Source organism: Leucoraja erinacea, chromosome 16, assembly GCF_028641065.1.
Source record: "Leucoraja erinacea ecotype New England chromosome 16, Leri_hhj_1, whole genome shotgun sequence".
Classification (NCBI taxonomy): domain Eukaryota; kingdom Metazoa; phylum Chordata; class Chondrichthyes; order Rajiformes; family Rajidae; genus Leucoraja; species Leucoraja erinaceus.
Window position 1 is genome coordinate 958,785 of NC_073392.1, and position 22,841 is coordinate 981,625.

At 42.2% G+C, this 22,841-nt stretch overlaps 2 protein-coding genes across 3 annotated transcripts in view; one reads left to right on the forward strand and one right to left on the reverse strand.

Moving 5' to 3' along the window:
- Positions 1 to 17,530, forward strand: part of LOC129704437 (voltage-dependent L-type calcium channel subunit alpha-1D-like) — a 346,238-nt gene extending 328,708 nt beyond the window's left edge. For both annotated transcript variants that reach the window (XM_055647505.1, XM_055647504.1), the window contains exons 44-50: positions 1,571 to 1,938; positions 5,426 to 5,452; positions 5,732 to 5,881; positions 7,703 to 7,869; positions 10,038 to 10,159; positions 13,141 to 13,461; positions 15,141 to 17,530. In XM_055647505.1, the coding sequence (XP_055503480.1) occupies positions 1,571 to 1,938; positions 5,426 to 5,452; positions 5,732 to 5,881; positions 7,703 to 7,869; positions 10,038 to 10,159; positions 13,141 to 13,461; positions 15,141 to 15,434 (1,449 nt within the window). In that variant the 3' untranslated portion in view covers positions 15,435 to 17,530. The remainder of the gene's footprint in view (positions 1 to 1,570; positions 1,939 to 5,425; positions 5,453 to 5,731; positions 5,882 to 7,702; positions 7,870 to 10,037; positions 10,160 to 13,140; positions 13,462 to 15,140) is intronic.
- A 1,825-nt stretch (positions 17,531 to 19,355) lies between these two features.
- chdh (choline dehydrogenase) overlaps positions 19,356 to 22,841 on the reverse strand; it is a 37,473-nt gene continuing 33,987 nt past the window's right edge. The window contains exons 7-8 of the mRNA XM_055647506.1: positions 20,705 to 20,807; positions 19,356 to 19,999 (exon numbers count right to left, since the gene is read on the reverse strand). Of these exons, the coding sequence (XP_055503481.1) occupies positions 19,596 to 19,999; positions 20,705 to 20,807 (507 nt within the window). The 3' untranslated portion in view covers positions 19,356 to 19,595. The remainder of the gene's footprint in view (positions 20,000 to 20,704; positions 20,808 to 22,841) is intronic.

Consider the following 22,841-nt stretch of genomic DNA (forward strand, 5'->3'; position numbering starts at 1 on the left):
ACAATATAACCCTAACGACCCCCAGGTTAAGAACCACTGACCTAGGTATTGTAGGTGTCCATTGAAACTCAGATGACCAGCATATGTGTACAATATATTATGAACAGCATACCTATTTTCAGTATCAAATAGATTCACGAAAGCTGAAATAATTAATTACTAATCAATTCCTGTTTGTATTCCTGAATCTTTGATAAAAGAGCGTTAAATCAGGAATTGTGATTTCTAGACCGTAAGGCATGAAATCCATTTAGCTCAACCATTCCACATTTTTTTTACTACTGGAGGTGTTGCCTCCGGAGCTTAGATACAGAATTATCACTCAATAATTAATTTTTACTAATAAACGAGCATCAAGGTTACAACAGTTTCTTTAAACCCCACCATGGGAGATTATAAAATACTTTTCAGAATCGAGTGTGAAAAAGTCTCTTTGGCAACAGCAATGAAACTGCTGGTCAATACAATTTCTCCGTTGTTCAACGTTGTGAGCCTGGTTTGAAATCCAAGTTTATTTCCTAGTTACAGTATATATGATTCTTCACGTGTTGTTTAATGATAAAGAATGAAAATGTTCCGCTGCAGTTTTCAACAAACTAAAGGCAAGCGAGAATTATTGTTGATAAGTTGAGGTGAATGTGTGAACTAAAAGATGGATTGGCAAAGCAACAAACTGGTATATGATCATGACATCACAGAATGATGGTTGCAAAGTTATAATGAAACATAGGGAGTTTGGGGAACGTTTCAATTGGCATCTTCACTTCTAATTATTAACATTAAAAGCTGCATCAAATTAGAAACCAAAATTACATTTAACTGGATGTATTTTAAACCATTAGCATTTGAGTAAGTGCCATTCTGCATGTGATAGGAATCCATACAAATTCACTCGAGCTCACGCTGCTTGCTGTCACAGACCCCTCTCATTGCAGTACATATCTGTTACTGTAATTTTTGCTTTGATCTCATTCATTTCCTTTGTATTAGCAATAAGAATTAAGAGGAGGTGTATCTGTGCAACAGGAGTGAGAGTTTACATGTGCTGACCGACTGCTGACGATTCAAGCACCCTGCCTGCAGTTTCTGCAGCCTTTGTGGGTACAATGTCACCTTGTGACAAAGCACACGCTCCAAACCACATTCTGTTGCTAACAAAGCCAGATGCTTCTTGGACCACCTTTATCTTCATGGCATGTTTGGATGCCAACCAACAACCAGCTGCAATCATAAGGCATCTTTAACCGAAACAGCAAACCGGGCAGATGCCTTGGTTAAATGATTAGTGCCAAAGGTTTATCCCCATGGCGAAGGGCCTGGCTCCAGGGTGACTGATGGGACCCGGGTCAGTGGGCAAGAGGACGAGAGTTAGCTGTCCACACTCCCAGTAACAGGCAGTTGCCCTCATATCAAAGGGCCACATTTTTTATTCAAATTCAGATTTTCTTTATCTTATTTTATGCTTTTATGATGGTCATTATATTAGTACTAGAATATTACAGATTACATCAGCCTTTTAATCATTTGTAATGAAGTTTAATTTGGCTTGTCTTTCTTTGCTATTTTGAAGAGAAGTGGTGGCCTTTTTGGCAACCATGTCAACCATGTGGCTGTAGACGAAAGGAATTCTTTCCAGCAAACAAATGTCACTCAACGGCCTCTGCAGGTTAAACGAACATCATCTCCACCTGTAGCTGATTATGACAAATACCCTCCTTCCTCCAACACTGAGAATTCCATATCTCACAACCAGCTTAACCACAGTTTTCCAGGAAAGATCTTGCCTAATTCCACCAATGCCAATCTCAACAATGCAAATGTGTCCAAAACTGCAAATGGAAAAGATCAGGGCTCCATAAATCATGAACAGCCCACGGGAAGAACCTGCGAATCCCACACATCGTACCCTGAAGAACCAAGAAAGTCAAGCACCAAGAGGTAAGCATTTCAATTGCACTTATGTAATGAAAGCTTTGTTTTTTATTCAAAACTCTTCATCATATGGCAACATCTAATCATTCATAACAAAACAAAGGCAGCTAATGAAATGAGAAAAATGAAAAGGCACAGTATTAAATGAACAGTTTACACAGTCAAATACTAATTTGCATTTCTTGCTACCTCGTTTACATTTGAAGTTCTGAATATATGCACTAGCAATTTTCCTAAAATGTTTTTCTAAATTTGCGTATTGAAACATTAGGTTCAGGTGTATTATTGTCACGTGTACCAAGGTACAGCGAGCGGAAAGCTTTGTTTTGCATGGTATCTAATCAGATCAGATAATACTATACTACACAAACATCCACCACAGCATTATTCACAGCATGTGTGTATTTTGGTGCCACTCAGCAGGTACCTATTTTTAAAAAACCTATTCACTACATTTAAAGGTGAGGTTACAGTCTTGCTGTTTACTTACCACTGATGTGTTCTGCTAACTTAGTAAATGTATAATGTGTCTGGGCTTTCATACACAACAAATGGCAGTTGTTTTTTGCTGCTAACCACTTGTGGCTCCAAGGATTGCTAATGCTATCCTCAGTCTTGCTGGCTTCATTCAAGTCAACCATATATTTGTATATATCTGTGAAATTCTTTGCCACAGAAAGCTGTGGAGGCCAAATCAGTGGATATTTTTAAGGCAGAGATAGATAGATTCTTGATTAGTACGGGTGTCAGAGGTTATGGGGAGAAGGCAGGAGAATGGGGTTGAGAGATAGATGATGATTGAATGGCAGAGTAAACTTGAAGGGTCGAATGGCCTAATTCTACTCCTATCACTTATGCCCTTATGACCATGCAACTTTAAATGCAGATCCAGGCTACTGGTAATTTTTTTGCAGATAGGAATAGAATATTTAGTTCCATTTACAACAGTCGCTGTCGCTTGCAACACATAGAAACATAGAATAATAGGTGCAGGAGTAGGCCATTCGGCCCTTCAAGCCAGAACCGCCATTCAATATGATCATGGCTGATCATCTATAAGGTCTCGACCCGAAACGTCGCCTATTTCCTTCACTCCATAGATGCTGCCTCACCCGCTGAGTTTCTCCAGCATTTTTGTTTACCTTCAATTTTCTAGCAACTGCAGCTCCTTCTTAAACATCTATAACCAGTAACCTGTTCCTACTTTATCCCCATATCCCTTGATTCCTTTAGCCCAAAGACCTAAATCTAACTCTCTCTTGAAACACGAGCTGCATCCTTTACTCAATATAAATCAACCATTCCTGCCACTGTTGTGGTGTAAACCCTCATTCCATCTGAGAATGAAGCAGTTTAAAAGGCTGTCAATCTCGAATGATAATTATTAGGGAGATTAAAGAACTTGCACAAACTATACATTGAATTTGGGGTTAACTTCCAGTTGAGATGACCACTGTGGAATTGATTGCTAATTAATGTTTTGTAGAAACACACCAATTTCCAAGCTATTAGAATGGGCAACTGAAAGACTTTGGGCCTGTGCTAAATATCATTGCATCAGTTGGCTTAAAATGAGTCAAGCGTCTGTGCCAAACCTGATAGCTTTGTTTATTGTAATTATTGGATCAGTTTAGTATGATTGCAGACTTTGTATCATGCAAAGACACCCTGATGTTTGGTAGCTAGTAATTACATTTCATTAAAGGTCAGGTTTGTACTTGATATTTCAATAGACAATAAAACTTTTTCCCTTCGAAGGGATCAATTTTCTGTATCACTAATTACAATGATGCTGATTTTGAAAGCCTTATGAGTAAAAAAGGTAAATGAAACATGAATTTAAATAGGTGGGCCACAGGAGAAAATTATCATCATTGTGTCACAGAACTTGACCTTTCACATGGCTGAAAACACACATATTACACAGGCTTTGAATGCAAGATGATTCAATATAGGAGTGGGAAAGTCATGCTGCTGATGTGTTGAGTCCTGCTGAGCCCAGAGCTAGAGGTTGATGTGCAGTTTAGATCTTTGCACCTAAATTAAAGATAATACCCGTGGAGATGGTGAAATATGAATACATTAGCTAAGAAGAGGTTCCAGTCATGGTCAAGTTATTGTAGCCATGTATTACTTGGAATCTCCTCAAGGCACTAAAGTGAAGCTTAGATTTATAAGCTAGCATCTGTAATGGTTTTCCTGCAGAAACCCATAAGATTCATGGATGTCCTTCAGGGAAGGTGAGCTGTCTTTGCTGGCCCAGCCTATAGACGATTCCAAACCCATAACAATGTTGACTCTGAACTGGCCTGTACAATTACCAGGCAAGCTGTTCAAAACAACAACAAGATACAAGATACAAGATACATTTAATTGTCATTTGGACCCCTTGAGGTCCAAACGAAATGCCGTTTCTGCAGCCATACATTACAAACAAATAGACCCAAGACACAACATAATTTACATAAACATCCATCACATTGCTGTGATGGAAGGCCAAATAAACTTATCTCTCCCCTGCACTCTCCCTCCCCCCGATGTCAGAGTCAAAGTCAAAGCCCCCGGCTGGCGATGGCGATTGTCCTGCGGCCATTAAAGCCACGCCGGGTGGTGCGAGGTCGCACACCGGGTTCTTGATGTTAGAGCCCCCGGCGTGCGCTCGCAGAGTCCCGCGGCCATTCCAAGCCGCGCGGGGCAGTGATGTAGGCCCCGCTCCAGGAGCTCTTCAACCCCGCAACTCGGGCGGGGGAAGTCACCGTTGCGAGAGCCCTGAAAAGCGGTCTCCCTCCAGGGACCCGCGGGCTGCCGGTGCCGCCGTCCACAGACCTGCCGTTGAAGCCTCCGACTCTCCGGTCGGGCCGCAGCAGCAGCAGCAGCAGCGCTCCTCCACCGCTCCACCCGCTCCGGACTCGGCCAGCCCCGCGACGGTGAGTCGTCGGCACCAGAGTCCCCGGTCTCTTCCTGTTGGAGGCCGCTCCTCGTTGCAGCCCCAACGATAACGGAAACCCGACGAGAAAAGGTCGTGTCTCCCGTGCAGGGAGAGATTTAAAAGGTTTCCCACCCCCCCACACACACACCCCAACAAAAAATAACAAAAACTACATAAAAACATAGACAGAAAATAATAAAACGCGGACAGACTGCAGAGGCCGCTGCTGACGAGAGTCGCGCCGCCTACCGAACAACAACAAAGGTTATCATCAACGTCTAAAGAATAAAAGGAAAGATTGTGAGAACAAATCTATTTTCTTAGATAGTTAGTGTCCATCACTGATCAGATGCAGCAGTGAAACGCAGCGATTTTTTAGCATAATTGGAATCATACGATGTGGGAATTAGGTGTGAAACTAAGTCTCTAAAAGTGCACATTCGCCTTTGTTTGAAAGATCAAGTTCTGTCTGAGCAGAAATCTTATTGCAAGTTTTGTCTGAGCTGAAGTGTTATTGAAATTTCTGTATTTTTCTTAATCTTTCATGACTACTTTCTGGACCAGAGTACGTTATTATGAAACTAACATTAGGTATGTTCTCTAATATCTCCAAATTCTTTGCATCATTCACGTTTACTTTGTGGACAGAGAGTACATTCATAGTTTTATTTGGTTAATGTTTAAATAAAAATGTTCATCCACCTGCACAAACCTTTTGTATACATAATGTACAATCATTGTGTTTTTCTTAGTAACATATTACTAAGGTATTTTGTGGTTGTAACGTGCCCAAACCTGTGAATAGCAGAATTGAAAACTTATTGAATACAAAGCTGCTTCATGCTTATACTGTGTCTTGATTGTCCATAGATCAGATTCCGGTGAAGGCAGTGTGCCCACTATTTGTCGAGAGGAAACAAAGCTGGATGAGTGTTTTGAGGAAGAACAATATTCGGGAGATCAGGAATACTACAGTGGGGAAGAGTATTATGAAGAGGACAGCATTCCATCAGTGGATAAGTAAAATATCTCTGCAGTCATTATCCATTTTGTAAATCAACAATGGACAAAGTATGGTTCATTTTTAATGGAGACACAAGAAACTGCAGAAGCTGGGTGGGGCAGTAGATGAGTGTACAGTGAGGAGGGGGGCATGGTTACCCCCTCCTCACCGGTGTACGTATTCCAACACTCCAGTCGCCCTGCGTTACTGACATTCAGAACACAATGTGGAGTCAAATGGTGGAACCCTGTCCTAATTTAAGATGCGATGAGGACCTTTGTGTCTTTTGCCATGTTAGATCAGTCACACAACCTGTGGCCCATTGATTTCAATGTTGACTTGCAGCTAATAAAGCAAAGGAGTGGACAAAAAATGCCACTCAGCGGGTGAGGCAGCTTCTATAGAGAGAAGGAATAGGCGACGTTTCAGGTCGAGACCTTTCTTCAGACTGATGTCAGGGGGGGATGCGGGAAAATGAAAGGAAGAAGGCGGAGACAGTAGGACTTATGGGAGAACTGGGAAAGGGGAAGGGAAGGGGGGAGAAAGCAAGGGCCATCTAAAATTAGATAAGTCAATGTTCATACAGCTAGGGTGTAAACTACCAAAGTGAAATATGAGGTGCTGTTCCACCAATTTGCGCGGGGCCTCACAGTGGCAATGGAGGAGGCCCAGGACAGAAATGTCATGGGAGCGGCAGTTGAAATGCTGAGCAACCGGGCGATCAGGTTGGTTAAGACGGACTGAGCGGAGGTGTTCAGCGAAGCGATCGCTGAGCCTGCGCTTGGTCTTGCCTATGTAGAGAAGTTAACACCTGGTACAGCATTCCTTGTGTTTCATTATTTCAGTTTAGTTCATTCTTCCATTTACTTTTGTACCATTTTAAAAAAGGAAATACCTAAAATATTACAAAATAGGTACATTTTAATAGACACAAAAAGCTGGAGTAACGCAGCGGGACAGGCAGCATCTCTGGAGAGAAGGAATGGGTGACGTTTCGGGTCGAGATCCTTCTTCAGACCAGAGTTACTCCAGCTTTTTTGTGTCTATCTTCGTTTTAAACCAGCATCTGCCGTTCCTTCTATCCCCTCTCTTTCTCCTCCCCCCGTCCTCTTCCACTCATATCCCTCATACACAGGTACATTTTAATAATTGTTTAAATTATTCACTTCATTTTTAATCATTTTGACAGCACTGGACCTCTCTACTCGCTGGAGTTTAGAAGGTTAAAGGGAACCTCATTGAAATATACGGAATAATGAAAGGCATAGATTGACTGGATGTGGAAAGGATGTTACCAATGGTGGGAGAGTCTAGGACCAGAGATCATAGCTTCAGAATTAAAGGGCGCTCTTTTAGAAAGGAGGTGAGGAGGCACTTCTTTAGTCAGAGGGTAGTTAATCTGTGGAACTCAGTGCCACAGAGGGCTGTGGAGGCCAAGTCAGTAGATATTTTTAAGGCAGAGATCCACAAATTATTGATTAAAACAGGTGTCAAGGGTTCGGGGAAGGGGAGGGAAATGGGATCAGGAGGCAGAGATCAGCCATGATTGAATGGCGGAGTAGACTCGATGGGCCGAATGGCCTAATTCTTCTCCTATAACATGAACTTGTGAAGTGCTTCTGAATGTCTAACACAGCAGAAAGGTCTGCAGTGTTTCCAGCAGGGTACAGTAATACAGTGCTGCCTGACCTCTCAGCCCTGAGGCTGGCATGGTGGGGTCACACGTCAGGATCTGGTACAAGCTGCATGTGTCTGACTGTGTGTTCTGCTGTTACCTGACTGCATTCTGTAAAACCACTCACACTCTTCCTTTTCTTTCACTCCTGTGTACCACCAAGGCAAATCCACCGTGACTATCAGAATCCATGTCACAATAACGACGTGGACTTTGAACGGCCAAAGGGTTATCATCACCCTTGTGGTTCCTATGAAGATGACGAGGCTCAGTATTACTATGAATCCCGGCGTTCTCCGCGGCGACGGCTGCTCCCGGCAACACCCACAGGTGAGAGAGTTCCTTCAATATCCCGACCGGATTACTCCGGCTCTTGTGGTTGTTTCCAGTTTGTGTTTGTTCATGCAATACTACAAGGCAGTACTGGGAAGTTTATTTAAAGTTTTCAAAACGCACCTTTTATTTGAAATTTGACTCAATCCAGTTCTCTGCGTGATGGATGGTAAACTGGCTGGTAAGAAATAATAATTTCTTCTAACAAGTGCAAGTCATTATAGTGTATTTAAAGATCACCGGATGACAACTTTATAATAAAGGACCTGGTTGCCCACACTGCTGCTGACAGACAGTACCTTATGGTCGCTCGCCTCCATCATTAAGCGCGCGCGGCTGGCTAGACAAACACTACAACGTTCCGCTGCCAGTTCGGCCCTTCTTTGCCATTCGCGATGAGCTAGTACTACTGGATGGCATTATTGTAAAAGGCCACAAGGCTGTAGTCCCTGCCTCGCTACACAGCAAGTATTCTAACGCACCCAGGCGCTGAAGCCACTGCCCTATGAGCAAAAAAACATGTTTTACTGGCCTGGTATGGCCGAATACATTCTCGAGAATGTGGAATCCTGTGCAGTGTATAACAGCTTGGCACCTCATCAACAAAAACACCCACTTCTCTCACACCCGACTCCTGCCCTCCCATGGTCTATAGTGGCAACTGGCAAGGCAAGCAGTACCTGGTACTTGTCGACTCGTAATCCAGCTGCTTTGACATTATCTTAGCAGCCCCACTTCTCACGGGGTAGTTCTAAAACTCATTTTGCAGGACATGGAGCTCCTTGCGTACGGATATCTGATAACGGCAGTCAATTTACCAGCCAGCACTTCAAAGAGTTTCCTGCACGCTGTTGTTTTCGCCGCATCACCAGCAGCCCTGAATATCCACAGTCGAATCGATTGGCTGAACGGGCTGTCAAGAGTGCCAAACAGCTTATGGAACGATCCCACCATGTTGGAATGACTTCACTCACATACAGTGAGTAAGATCCAAAGACCTTTATTAGCAATACAGCACAGGTAACTTCTTCTTAACACACGACTCAAGGCTGGGAAAGAAACCAGTGGGTGGAGCCACAGTATTACTCATAACGTGAGTGGCACTAATCTACAACCACTGCCCAGTCCATCACTGACTTTGACCTCCCCACCGTTAAAGCGATCTATCGTAGTCGCTGCCTCAAATGGCAGCCAACATCATCAAAGACCCACACCATCCTGGCCACACACTCATTTCACAATTGCCATCAGGAAGAAGGTACAGGAACCTGAAAACTGTAACGTCCAGGTTCAGGAACAGCTTCTTCCCAACAGCCATCAGGCTATTAAACACAACAACCAATAAGCTCTGAACTCTGAACTGCAAAAGACTATTATTATTGCACTATATTTGTTGTTTATTGAACTTCTTTTTTTTTTTCTCTTCCCCCGTTATATACAATGTTTACATATTCACATATTGTGTTGTGCTGCAGCAAGTAAGAATATCATTGTCCCATCCAGAACATATGACAATAAAACACTCTGTACTCTTCTTGACTAATTGTACATAGATTCTCCAGGGAAGGGGGATTCAGCAGGAAAGTCTGGGGTGTAATAATGGAGTGTAATACCAGTGGTGAATGATTAGAATTCAGACCACGTGAATGAAGCTTCAATGGCAAGTGGGGAAAGAGCGCGGGTGCATTCCTTCCCAGGCAAGGTGGCCAGGGTTCTGGAATCACGAGTGTTTTTGGAGGGTGAAGTAGGAGTTGGCACAGGGCAAAATTCCTGCAATGAGTATTTCAAAAATTCTTCATTGAGGTACCATATATATTAGTAAGTAACAGCATAATTCAAATGCCCAGTGCTCCACAAGTTAAAGTGGCAGCCTTGTCAACAAATGTGAGGTGAATAGCTCCGTTTACGATTAAACGTAAACGTTAAAATATTGTAAACTTTATTCAGTCTGTGAGTTGGAATCAAATTGAGTTGGAGTTAATATGTAGAGGCTGAAAAGATTTAGACTTCAGCTTGCTGGAGTTGTAAGACATTTGAATTCATTTAAGAACCAATAGATCAATGGAAATACATTTTTTATCTGAATGAAAAGAATCAAATGAGCATCCTTTTATTTCATAAAACATTGTTTTCACTGATGTTTAACTAACATTTGGTTTCAACAGGACATCGGAGACCTTCCTTCAACTTTGAGTGCCTGCGCAGGCAAAATAGCCAGGATGATATCTCCCTGTCACCGATATTCCAACAGCGCACCGCACTGCCACTCCACCTAATGCAACACCAGGTGAATATCCTGACTCCAGCAATCTGTTATAAGTGATCGCAGCTGGATATAGTAGTGATAAAAATTATAAAGTTTCCTCAAAATCCTTCCCCAAAATATTATGGTAAAGTCCTTTTAATAAGTAGCAGTGGTGAGTGGCATATGCCACACAGGCTAACATCCCAAGTGTAACTGTTTCATTATGAGTTATGATGGTCGGACGTGACGTGACTAATACCACTGGCTCTGGATTAGGAGAAAGATAATCAGTCTTTGTTCCTATGCCAGATAACTTTCTAACCCAACACTGATAACAGTATATGTAGGTGAACAAATAGCCTTGGCTCTGGTCTGATAACTTGCTTACTGTCCACATCCATGAGAAGAACTTCTTTCACACAGAGAGTGGTGAATCTCTGGAACTCTCTGCACAGAGGGTAGTTGAGGCCAGTTCATTGGCTATATTTAAGAGGGAGTTAGATGTGGCCCTTGTGGCTAAGGGGATCAGGGGGTATGGAGAGAAGGCAGGTACGGGATACTGAGTTGGATGATCAGCCATGATCATATTGAATGGCGGTGCAGGCTCGAAGGGCCGAATGGCCTACTCCTGCACCTAATTTCTATGTTTCTATTTATCAAAACTGACCACTTCTTGAGATGACAGCAAGGAATTGGTGTCTTCATTATGTGGAACAGGGTCGAGGATCTGAAACACCTATTCCTGCTCCACTTTCTTATATTAATGTTAAATACTACATTTACCTTAAAAGCGACATAAAGGGTTTTCAAGTGTTTCCTGCGCCCATTAGCAACAGTTCATTTTAAATAAAAGATTCCATTAAATTATTTTTTGTACTTGTTTACCAGCCTTCATCTTTGAAACCTGAGCACTTAAATTCATACTCATGAACAATTCCATAACTAAACTATCTATCTATAAGAATTAATTATAGTGCAGGTATCAAACAAGCCAGAGACAATAATAACTATTAGTGGACTGTTGGGGTGGGAAGTAAAATCTAATGTTAGTTGTAAAAAACATTGTCAAATAAGTTGGATTTCCTTTATTTCATCACCAACCAGTCACAAGGAAGTTGGATGGTGGCAGAAAAAATATCAAGCATTTGATTTGTGGTCCTTATGATTAAAGTTGCATCCATCCATTAGCAACTGTTCTAAAATACGGAGTGCAGGAGGAACGCAGGCAACATTTGGGGAGGGAATGGATAGATGACATTTTGGGTTGAGGACCTTCTTCAAACTAAAGCAGTCTGAAGAAGGGTCCCAATCTGAAATATCATCTGTCAATTCCCTCTGCAGATGCTGCCTGACCTGCTGTGTTCCTCCAGTACTTTGTGTTTTGCTCAAGATTCCAGCATCTGCAGTTTCTAGCATTTCCACTTCTGGAGTGTGGTCTACCTTGCATATTAATTCAGAACTTTGATTCAGAAATGTTTTGTGACAATCAGTGCTTGAACTGTTACTTTGCAAATATAATACATTACAAAGGAAATGGGAGACAAACTACTGATCTTAAAGTTTATTCTGATGACAAATCATTGATGTGAAATATTTTTGCCACAGATATTACCAAACCAGAATGTTGTGTTTAATTACAAATTGATTATTTAGGGGAATAATTCAGAAGTTGGACAAAGTCAGCATGGATTTACGAAAGGTAAATCATGTCTGACGAATCTTATAGAATTTTTCGAGGATGTAACTAGTAGAGTGGATAAGGGAGAACCAGTGGATGTGTTATATCTGGACTTTCAAAAGGCGTTCGACAAGGTCCCACATAAGAGATTAGTATACAAACTTAAAGCACACGGTATTGGGGGTTCAGTATTGATGTGGATAGAGAACTGGCTGGCAAACAGGAAGCAAAGAGTAGGAGTAAACGGGTCCTTTTCAGAATGGCAGGCAATGACTAGTGGGGTACCACAAGGCTCAGTGCTGGGACCCCAGTTATTTACAATATATATTAATGATTTGGATGAGGGAATTGAATGCAACATCTACAAGTTTGCGGATAACACGAAGCTGGTGGGCAGTGTTAGCTGTGAGGAGGATGCTCGGAGGCTGCAAGGTGACTTGGATAGGCTTGGTGAGTGGGCAAATGCATGGCAGATGCAGTATAATGTGGACAAATGTGAGGTTATCCACTTTGGTGGCAAAAACAGGAAAGTAGACTATTATCTAAATGGTGGCCGATTAGGAAAAGGGGAGATGCAACGAGACCTGGGTGTCATGGTACACCAGTCATTGAAAGTAGGCATGCAGGTGCAGCAGGCAGTGAAGAAAGCGAATGGTATGTTAGCATTCATAGCAAAAGGATTTGAGTATAGGAGCAAGGAGGTTCTACTGCAGTTGTACAGGGTCTTGGTGAGACCACACCTGGAGTATTGCGTACAGTTTTGGTCTCCAAATCTGAGGAAAGACATTCTTGCCATAGAGGGAGTACAGAGAAGGTTCACCAAGACTGATTCCTGGGATGTCAAGACTTTCATATGAAGAAAGACTGGATAGACTCGGCTTGTACTCACTAGAATTTAGAAGATTGAGGGGGGATCTTATCGAAACTTACAAAATCCTTAAGGGGTTAGATAGGCTAGATGCAGGAAGATTGTTCCCGATATTGGGGAAGTCCAGGACAAGGGGTCACAGTTTAAGGACAAAGGGGACATCCTTTAGGACCGAGATGAGAAAAACATTTTTCACACAGAGTGGTGAATCTCTGGAATTCTCTGCCACAGAAGGTAGTCGAGGCCAGTTCATTGGCTATATTTAAGAGGGAGTTAGATGTGGCTCTTGTGACTAAAGGGATCAGAGGGTATGGAGAGAAGGCTGGTACGGGATACTGAGTTGGATGATCAGCCATGATCATATTGAATAGTGGTGCAGGCTCGAAGGGCCGAATGGCCTACTCCTGCACCTAATTTCTATGTTTCTAAGTTTGTTAATGAGTGCTATTCACATTATTTCCCTGTGTGAATGAGCAGGTGATGGCTGTGGCAGGATTAGACTCGTACAAAAGCAGACGTCTCTCGCCAGCACGATCGACGCGTTCTTGGGCAACACCTCCAGCCACTCCGCCCAGCAAAGAACGCTCCCCTTACTACACTCCCCTCATTCGTGTCGATCATGTCGCATCCACGGAGAACATGAACGGTAGCCTTCCCTCGATGAACAGAAGCTCTTGGTATACAGAAGATGTTGACATTCCTTACAGAACGCACACTCCAACAAAGCTAGCCGTCCCAAACAGCTTTCTACATCGGTACTATGAGAAACGAGGAAGTGCAGACAGCTTGGTGGAGGCTGTAAGTATTTTAAACCATTGGTGGGATAGTAACGACAAATCATTAAACCGGTTCTGAAGTAGCAAGCTGCCATATGCGGCAAATGGCCTCAGTGAATCGCAGTACAAGTGCCAGGCTGTTCTTCCGTTCTTCACCATTCCTCTCTGAAGCACAACCTGGGCCTTATCCTTTAGATTGAGTCACTAGTATTGAGGAAATCTTAGCGGCCTCATGACTGAAATGTGGTCAAAGGGCATTAGACAGTTTAAGTTGGATGGGATGGGGAGTATTGTTTGACCTCCTGATGCTTCATGTCCCAATCTACATGATGCCTTACCTGATGATCCACTAATTATGACAAAGACTCTTCATTGCAGACAAGTTTATCTTTCTATTTTGAGTTTTTTGGGCTCATTGCAACAGTTTAATAAACCACTACATAACCAAGATGCTGACTGAGTAGCTTGACATTTAAAATCTGCTAGAATTAAGCAACAAGATGAATTGAAAGCACGTAAAAATAAGTAAAAGATTACTCCTTCCCGTTTGCATCTAACCTGCAGCTGGAGATTCCCCGTAGAAGGCTTGGGCAATGAGGGTCAGGAGCTCTGACTCTCATCCGATCAAAACTGGGAGGAAGAGACCTACTGATACGGGAGTCGAGGCAGAGAATGGGGTTGAGTTAAAAGATGACTCAATCAGCTGATAACCTACACCTTTTTATGTTCTTATAGCAGATAATTTCATGGAAATATGAACATTTTCCTGACTGAAGTATTAATTCAAATTCGCTTTTAAGTTTCTGGATGCCCGTTATGTTTAACGAGCACTGTTAAAATGCTTGAGAAAACTAAACCAATTGGGTTTGCTGTGCTTCAGATTCAGATTCAGATTCAACTTGTCATTGTCAGTGTACAGTACAGAGACAACGAAATGCAGTCAGCATCTCCCTGGAAGAGCGACATAGAATATGATTTCAATAAATAAATCTATTTACATGTATACAGACAGTGTTTTTCCTGTGGGAGGAGTGTCCGGGGAGGGGTGATTGGCAGTCACCGAGGTACATTGTTGACAGCCGCAGGGAAGAAGCTCGACCTGCTGGTCCGGCAACGGAGAGACCTGTAGCATCTCCCGGATGGTAGGAGGGTAAACAGCCCATGGTTGGGGTGAGAGCAGTCCTTGGCGATGCTGAGCGCCCTCCGCAGACAACGCTTGCTTTGGACAGACTCAATGGAGGGGAGCGAGGAACCGGTGATGCGTTGGGCAATTTTCACCACCATCTGCAATGCTTTCCGGTCGGAGACAGAGCAGTTGCCATACCATACTGTGAATCAGTTGGTAAGGATGCTCTCGATGGTGCAGCGGTAGAAGTTCACCAGGATCTGAGGAGACAGATGGACCTTCTTCAGTCTCCTCAGTGCAGTAGTAGGTGAAGAGGCAGTAGAGGAGGGGGCTCAGCACACAGCCCTGTGGAACGCCGGTGTTCAGGGTGAGGGTTGAAGAGGTGTGCTTGTCTAACCTAACAGACTGGGTCTGTTGGTTAGAAAGTCCAGTATCCAGTTGCAGAGAGAGGGGTCGATGCCCAGGTTACTGAGTTTGGTGATCAGTGTTTGTTAACTCATTAGGGTTTGCTGTGCTTGCTTCATTCCAATTTTTTCATAATGTTTGTAATCACATTATTTCCTTCTGCTTCAAAGGTCCTAATATCGGAAGGTCTTGGGCAGTATGCAAGAGATCCCAAATTTGTTTCAGTTACAAAACATGAGCTTGCAGATGCCTGTGACATGACCATTGATGAAATGGAAAGTGCAGCAAGCAATTTATTAAATGGCAATCTTCACAATGGAACTACCGGGGATTTGCTCTCCATTAAAAACAGGCGTGACTATGAGCTACAAGATTATGGTGTTGAATACAGTGACGAGGAACCAGACACTGGCATATATGAAGAGGACCTAGGTGATGAAATGATATGCATCACTACTTTATAGCATTTAGCACGGATTAATCATGTGTACAAACATTAAGGAAGTGCCTAGTCATGGAGAATTTCTTATGGCACTAGCAAGACGAGGTGACCAACAGCTACATCCGAGTGTGAGTGACTGGTGGCATTTGGATCAAATTACCCCTCTCATGTCCTCAATACAAGAGTGTGGGCAACCAAGAGGTCTGAACCAATCAAGTAACCAGCACGCAGAGGACCAAGGAGAAGGTTGTGAGGTGAAGCCATAATTGAACCATGAAAGGCTGCCGAGGTTTTCAGTAACAGCAACATGCAAGCTGCAGTGTGGAAGGAAGCAGTGTACTCTTTCTATGGCAATGCTTATGGTTTAAAGGAAAATATTGTAAAGGTGATGACAATCAAATCTGAAGGCTGGTGTTACCTCAGAAATGTGTTTGGACTTTTGGCTGGGAGCAAGGGAAAGCATATCAAAATATTTAAAATGATGAAACATATCTTTTCTCTGGTTTTTCATGCAAATATGAACCATGCTGAACAGTGTTTTAGACCCTGCAGCAAATCTCAAAAAGTATTATTTTTTGGTGGGCAAAAATAACTGATTTTTTCTTAACAATTTTATTGCGCGTTTAACACAGGATATATCTCTTTTTTTGTCTTTTTACATCTGCTGTGGAGGAACCTAATTTTATGCCCATTAAGAGAATTATGAGCAAATTATACTGGAAATTGGAATGGCATTAATCTTCTTTAAGGTTCATTTGAAGCTTAAACTGCATTTCTTGCAAAGTAGGCAAACTGTATATGGTTGTAACATACAGATAACAAATTTGTATTTGTAAAGAGATGTTCTATATTTTGTAATCCTGGTACTGTAACGGATAAGCAGCAATATTTATGGTTCAAAATCACCGTCACAAATTCTATAGATTACTGGTATTTTTTAATAGAAGTGCAAAATCATAAGTAACTGATGGAGCTGCCTTTTCTTTGTGGATGATTGATGCAAGGTTAATTTCACAGTTTTCAGCTAGTTTGGAGCCAGGAAAAAAGCTCTCTGGCAAGCAGTTTTTAAATTAAAAGTAAAATATAAACCTAACTTTACACAGGATATGCAAAGATTATTTACTTACACCCTTACTAGGAATTATAAATATTTAAAAAATGTTATTCTTGGTACATTCTCTCTACTTTCGAACTCGCTTGTAATAATTAGTGATTTTCATTGCCTGACCCATTTACTAAGAGTTACTTTGGTACACCGAGGCAAAATCATTTGAGGTAGGTTTCAATTTGAATCAGCCTAGAGCTACACAGTTCTTAGTGCCGTTTCAGTAAAACAAGCTGTGATTTTTGCATTGTCTGTTACAATTGCTCATGACGTGAACAGCTTGTAGTCATGGTCTGTGAATGAAGTGAGCTGTGTGCAGTCCCACATTATGCTGAGAACTACAAATGCATGGATCTGAAGGATGAGGTTGCTGTTGTACTGATCTTCAGATGAGCTATTTTATCAGCATGTGCATCAGTATTTTATGCTTTATCGAGTATTTGTTTGCACTCTATTCCCATTGCAGGAACAGGTCTTAATTAACTGAAGATGCTGTGTTTTTCCAAGGTACATTTTCAGAGATTTTTTATATATATTAAATAATGGCCTGTTTCAGTTGCAGGTACATTACTAGTAGCAGCCACTAGAATCTTTTAAACTGTGTACATTTTAAACACATGTGTATATTCTACTAGTAACAAAAACTGAAGCAAGATATTTTACCTCAGTCAGGGATAAATAAGATTTTAAATTGTTTTTATTCCATTACCAAGGAGGGTATTCTTGATCTTAAGTTCACTGGTTATAGCAATCTATGATTGCATGACTCATTCCTCAGTGCAACCTTCATCACTACTTTTATATGAAGTAAGCCTTTTGTGTAGTATGGTATTTGTATATTCAGTTTATAAGGTTCTACTATTTTGTGATTGTATGGTACAGTAAACTCTGTATACATATTTTCGTTACCACCATACCATAGTGTTGGAAATGTACATACAAAATAGTGTATATTTCTGTAAGTTGACTCTATCTAAGCCCAAGTAAAGTGAAGTTAATTTCTCACTAGACAAGCCTGAACAATTATTCTAAGTACAGGTACAATGGAGATTTACATAATAACCTTAATCCCTAGTTCTTTTTCTTGTTGTGTCTCCATAGTAGATTTTTCATTAATGGATTACAGATCCTGTAAATTTCGTTCATTCTCCTGTTGTTCTGATGTGCCTGCCACATTTACTCTTCTTTACAATATCAGTGTTGCTGCCCGACTCAACTTACAGCATGTACAAACCAAACATTTCTGTCAATGAATAAAAGAATGCATGGGCAAATAGGTTACCTTATCCTGTATAAAATAAACAAGTCAATTAAAGAGCCTCCCAGAAGATTTCTACATATAAAGTGACAGTTACTTGAACCTGTGGTATAAATCACTTTATGCAGTGATGGACAGATGGTGTTGTGTTTTAGCTCCGGAAGGGCTCACTCCTGGTCTGTCCATGTCACAAGAATAAAAGCTTCATCTTTGCCCACCATTTCATTCATTGGACTCCTTGCTATGCAAGTTTATACACATCTATAAGATCAGCCCTCCTACGCTCCAATGAATAAAGTCCCAGCCAGGTTAATCTCCCTACAGCTCAGGCCCTCACGTCCTGACAACATCCTCATAAGTCTTCTCATCCTCTGCACTCTTTCCAGCTTAACAACATCCTTCCCATAGAAGGGTGGCCAAAATTGAGCTTTGGAAGAAGACAGCAGCAAAGGAAACGGTTGAAGATTATCTAGGATTTTTCAGGAACAGCAAGGCATTTTAACACACCTGCAGGAGCTGCCGAGGAGTTGCCTCTCAACCTAATGATGGACACCTTGCCCTGTCTATTATAAATCTTCACATCTATACCCCTTCAACATTGGCTACAGAACTCTAGCATCAATGTAGGCTCACCAAGATGGGAAAGACATGAACAGAACCACAAACTTACCAATGTTGTTCCAGTGCACATGTTGGAACATCGTCACCAGAGTAGAGAAAAAAAGCCCTTGAATAGATGGTATAACTCACCCATTGGTATCTCACCTGCTGGAAGTTCATCAGCTTCAAGTGAATTCAAGTTGTTTCACTTATACGTCAAGAAAACAAAAACTGTCAGAGAACTTGCCTTCTCAAGCCTGAATGTTCAGTCCCTTTGTAGCCGATGTGCAAAATGGTTGAGGAATCCGTCGTTCCAACTAATCGTCCTAAACCATCAGCCTGGATTCAAAGGTAGAGCAGATGTCCAATATGCCACTCAAAATAAAAAATATTTGGAAAAATCCTTTGTTTGGTTTGTTCAAGAAGGAACTGCAGATGCTGGAAAATCAAAGGTAGACAAAAATGCTGGAGAAACTCAGCGGGTACGGCAGCTTCTGAGTTTCTCCAGCATTTTTGTCTACCTTTGTTTGGTTTGATCTTTCCAATAGCTATATTTGCCAAAATGGACTACCAGGACTTGGAATCATTCACAATCAGTGAGTTATTAACACTTACTTTTTCTGCCCGATGAGTTGAGACTCACTACATTACACTGCCTCCATAGTACATCCACTCACTATTATGACGAAAACTAGCAGCTGTGTTTAAAATTAGATCGTTCCACTGTTTACAACCCTTTGCATTTCAAGACATGATTTAACCAGAATGATACCTGCAATATCATGGCTCGATCTTTACAGAAGTTGAATATTATAAATCGATCATTTAAAAACTATAGAATACTGATTAAACTAAGTCAACCATTCCTTTCTTTCGAGACATTATGATAATCGGTGGATTTGGCAGGAATGATATGCGATTAAACCATGAACATCACTACCCTGGCCCAAACCATAATCATAAGACCATGCACACAGGGATGAGTATAATATTCCAAGTTTAATTCTTGATTTAAACAATGAAAGAAAATTTATAAAAAGCAAAGCACAAAAGACACGAAACTCGATTAAAAAGGTTTTCTCCATTGTATCAAGTAGCTCATTTTCAATATTCAGACATTCTTTTACATCGTTACAAAACCTACCTTTTTTGAAGTGGGAGAAACATGCTCAAGTATAATAGAATTTTAACGAGTACTACATCAACTTTAAGCTAAATGCCTATGATTTGGGATTATAAACAGGAACGTGCTTGTCATATAACGCTGGGCGTCCCCTGATGATATCAGCGGCCTTCTCGGCCAACATGATTGTGGGTGAATTCAGGTTGCCGCTCACAACACTGGGCATGATGGAGGAGTCAACGACTCTCAGGTTCTCCAGCCCGATCACCCTAGTCTCTGGGTCGACCACTGCCATGGGGTCTGAAGCTTGCCCCATTCTACACGTGCACGAAGGGTGGTAAGCACTGTCGGCACTTTCCCTCACAAATGCATCAATCTCCTTGTCCGACTGCACATGGCTGCCGGGCGTTATTTCTGGACCACGGTACTTATCAAAGGCCTTTTGGGCAAAGAGCTCCCTGCTCAACTTCACCGATTGGCGGATTTCCTTGATGTCACTTTCTGCAAAATTAATAATTGTTTCAGTAATGCAATTTACAACTGAGTACTTTAGTGCAAATCCATCAAACATGCAGAGTTAGCATTTCATGACCAATGCATGCAGTATTCTACATCTCAAACCTGACACATTTACAAATGCCTGCTGTAGCTTTATGTTGAAAAGCAAGACGCTACACAAGACATTGGCGATGCCACATTTGGAATATTGTCTTCAGTTTTGCTTACCCTGCTATAGGAAAGATATTGTTAAACTCAAAAGGGTACACGGAAGATTTACGAGGATGTTGCCAGGACTCAAGGCCCTGAGCTATAGGAGCTATAGCAGGAGGATGAGGGGTGATCTTTTGGAGATGTATAAAATCATGAGAATAGATATGGTGAATGCACAGAGCCTTTTATCCAGAGTAGGAGAATCAAATCGGTACCTGAGGGCAACCTTTTCACACAGAGTATGTGTGGGTGGGTATATGAATCGAGTTGAGGCAGGTACTATTAACAACATTTAAAATACATTTGGACAGGTACATGAGGTTTAGAGGAATATGGGGCAAAGGCGAGCAAATGGGACTTTGGACTCGTGTAGATGGGGCAGCATAGGCAAGTTGGGCCGAAGGGCCAGTTTCCATGCTGTATGACAATACAGGGAACCAGGAGAGATGCTGGGTATTTTGTTGAATTATAAATATAACTGACATAAAATATTACCTGTGGACAAGTAGTTGGGCTCCAGAATGGGGTGATCTTTTGGATTTGCACTCCTGAGTTTCAGCCAGCCCACACTCGTGGGTCTCATGGGGCCCACGTGGACCTAACAAAAAGTTACAATGAATTTTTAAATGGTGATCCAGTTACTGGCTTATAACTTCCACTTGGTCCTTTACGCTGTACTTAATCCTGCACAAAAGGCTAAAGTAAACTTTTAACAAAAACCAGAATGCCGGAAGAACTCAGTGGGTCAAGCAGCATCTGTGGAAGCAAAAGGTGTGTGGAAGTGTCACCATGTAAACTGAGAGGTAAAACTGAGTGGCACCTTCTGTCTGCATTGATATTTGAGGTTTATGCTGTCAGAGCTGACATAGTGATTATAATAATAATAATAAATTTTATTTATGGGCGCCTTTCAAGAGTCTCAAGGACACCTTACAAAAATTTAGCAGATAGAGGAAAAACATGTAAGGGGAATGAAATAAATAGTAGAGACATGACTAGTACACAAAATAAATACAGAATTCAATACAAATTCAATACAAAACACAATATGAAGCAATTAATACACAGATGAAAAGGGAGGGGGACGTGGGGCTAAGGATAGGCAGAGGTGAAGAGGTGGGCCTTGAGGCGGGACTGGAAGATGGTGAGGGACACGGAATTGCGGATCAGTTGGGAGAGGGAGTTCCAGAGCCTGGGAGCTGCCCTGGAGAAGGCTCTGTCCCCAAAACTGCGGAGGTTGGACTTGTGGATGGAGAGGGACCGGCTGATGTGGATCTGAGGGACCGTGAGGGTTGGTAGGGGGAGAGGAGCTCAGTGAGATATGGGGGGGCCAGATGGTGGAGGGCTTTGTAGGTGAGGATCAGGATTTTGTAGGTGATCCGGTGGGAAGCCAGTGAAGTTGTTTGAGGACTGGAGTGATGTGATGCCAGGATTTGGTATGGGTGATGAGTCGGGCGGCTGCGTTCTGGACCAGTTGGAGTCGGTTGATGTAGGTGGAGCTGATGCCAAGGAGAAGTGAGTTGCAATAGTCCAGTCGGGAGGAGATGAAGGCATGGATGAGTCTTTCAGCAGCGGGAGGTGTGAGAGAGGGTCTGAGTTTTGGATTTGTAAATCCAGGTAACGTTGATTAAGATCAAACCCTGATGGTGTAGGCAGTGAATAGTGTTTGTGTCGGTACGGTGGATAAAGTAGTGAGCGGAAGGTTGTTACTTTGTCTTTATTTCGAATGTTATGGAGTTTAGTTTAACTTAGAGATAAAGCGCGGAAACAGACCCTTCAGCCCACCGAGTCCACACTGACCAGCGATCCCCACACATGAATACTATTCACACACTGGGGACAATTTACACATACACCAAGCTACAAACCTGCACGTCTTTGGAGCGTGGGAGGAAATCCAAAGATCTCGGAGAAAACCCACGCGGTCACAGGAAGAACATGCAAACTCCGTACAGACAGCACCCATAGTCGGGATTGAACCCAGGTCTCCGGCGTTGTAAGCGCTGTAAGGCAGCAACTCTACGCTGTGCCACCGTGACAAGATGCGAGAACAATTGGTGAACGTAAAAATGATGATAAAATATCAAAAACATCCTGTGATTCAATTAATTTGCACAAGGATGCATGGTCAATCCATACAGAGAGGGTGATTTTCTATTTGGTATAATAGCAACCTCTGACACGACCTCTTCTTCCTCCACCACCTCCCTCCCTGTGGCTTTAGCTGCACCTTGCTCTGTAGAGAGGACGGGTATCGTGAGCTTGTGTCATACCCCAACCATGCCGCATTTGCCTCTGCAAGTGTACACGACTCCTCTCTCTGCCTTTGTCATTCCAAATGGTTATAAAATAATTTTAGATCCAATTTATTTAATTTATTTTTCTCCATGTCCCAACCCCCATGGACTTGTACACCTCAATAAGGTCACCCCCAACCTCCTACACTCCAAACAGAAAAGTCTCATCCTGCCCTTGAAAAGAACAGTGGATTCAAGGTTATATTTGATAAAAACCCAGACAGAACAGTGAACCACAATCCCGTAATAGGACAAAGGTAGTGAGCTAGTACTCTGGCCTCTGGGATCAGGGCCAACACACGGTTAATATTGGGAGCCAGTAAGTGTCCTCGTTG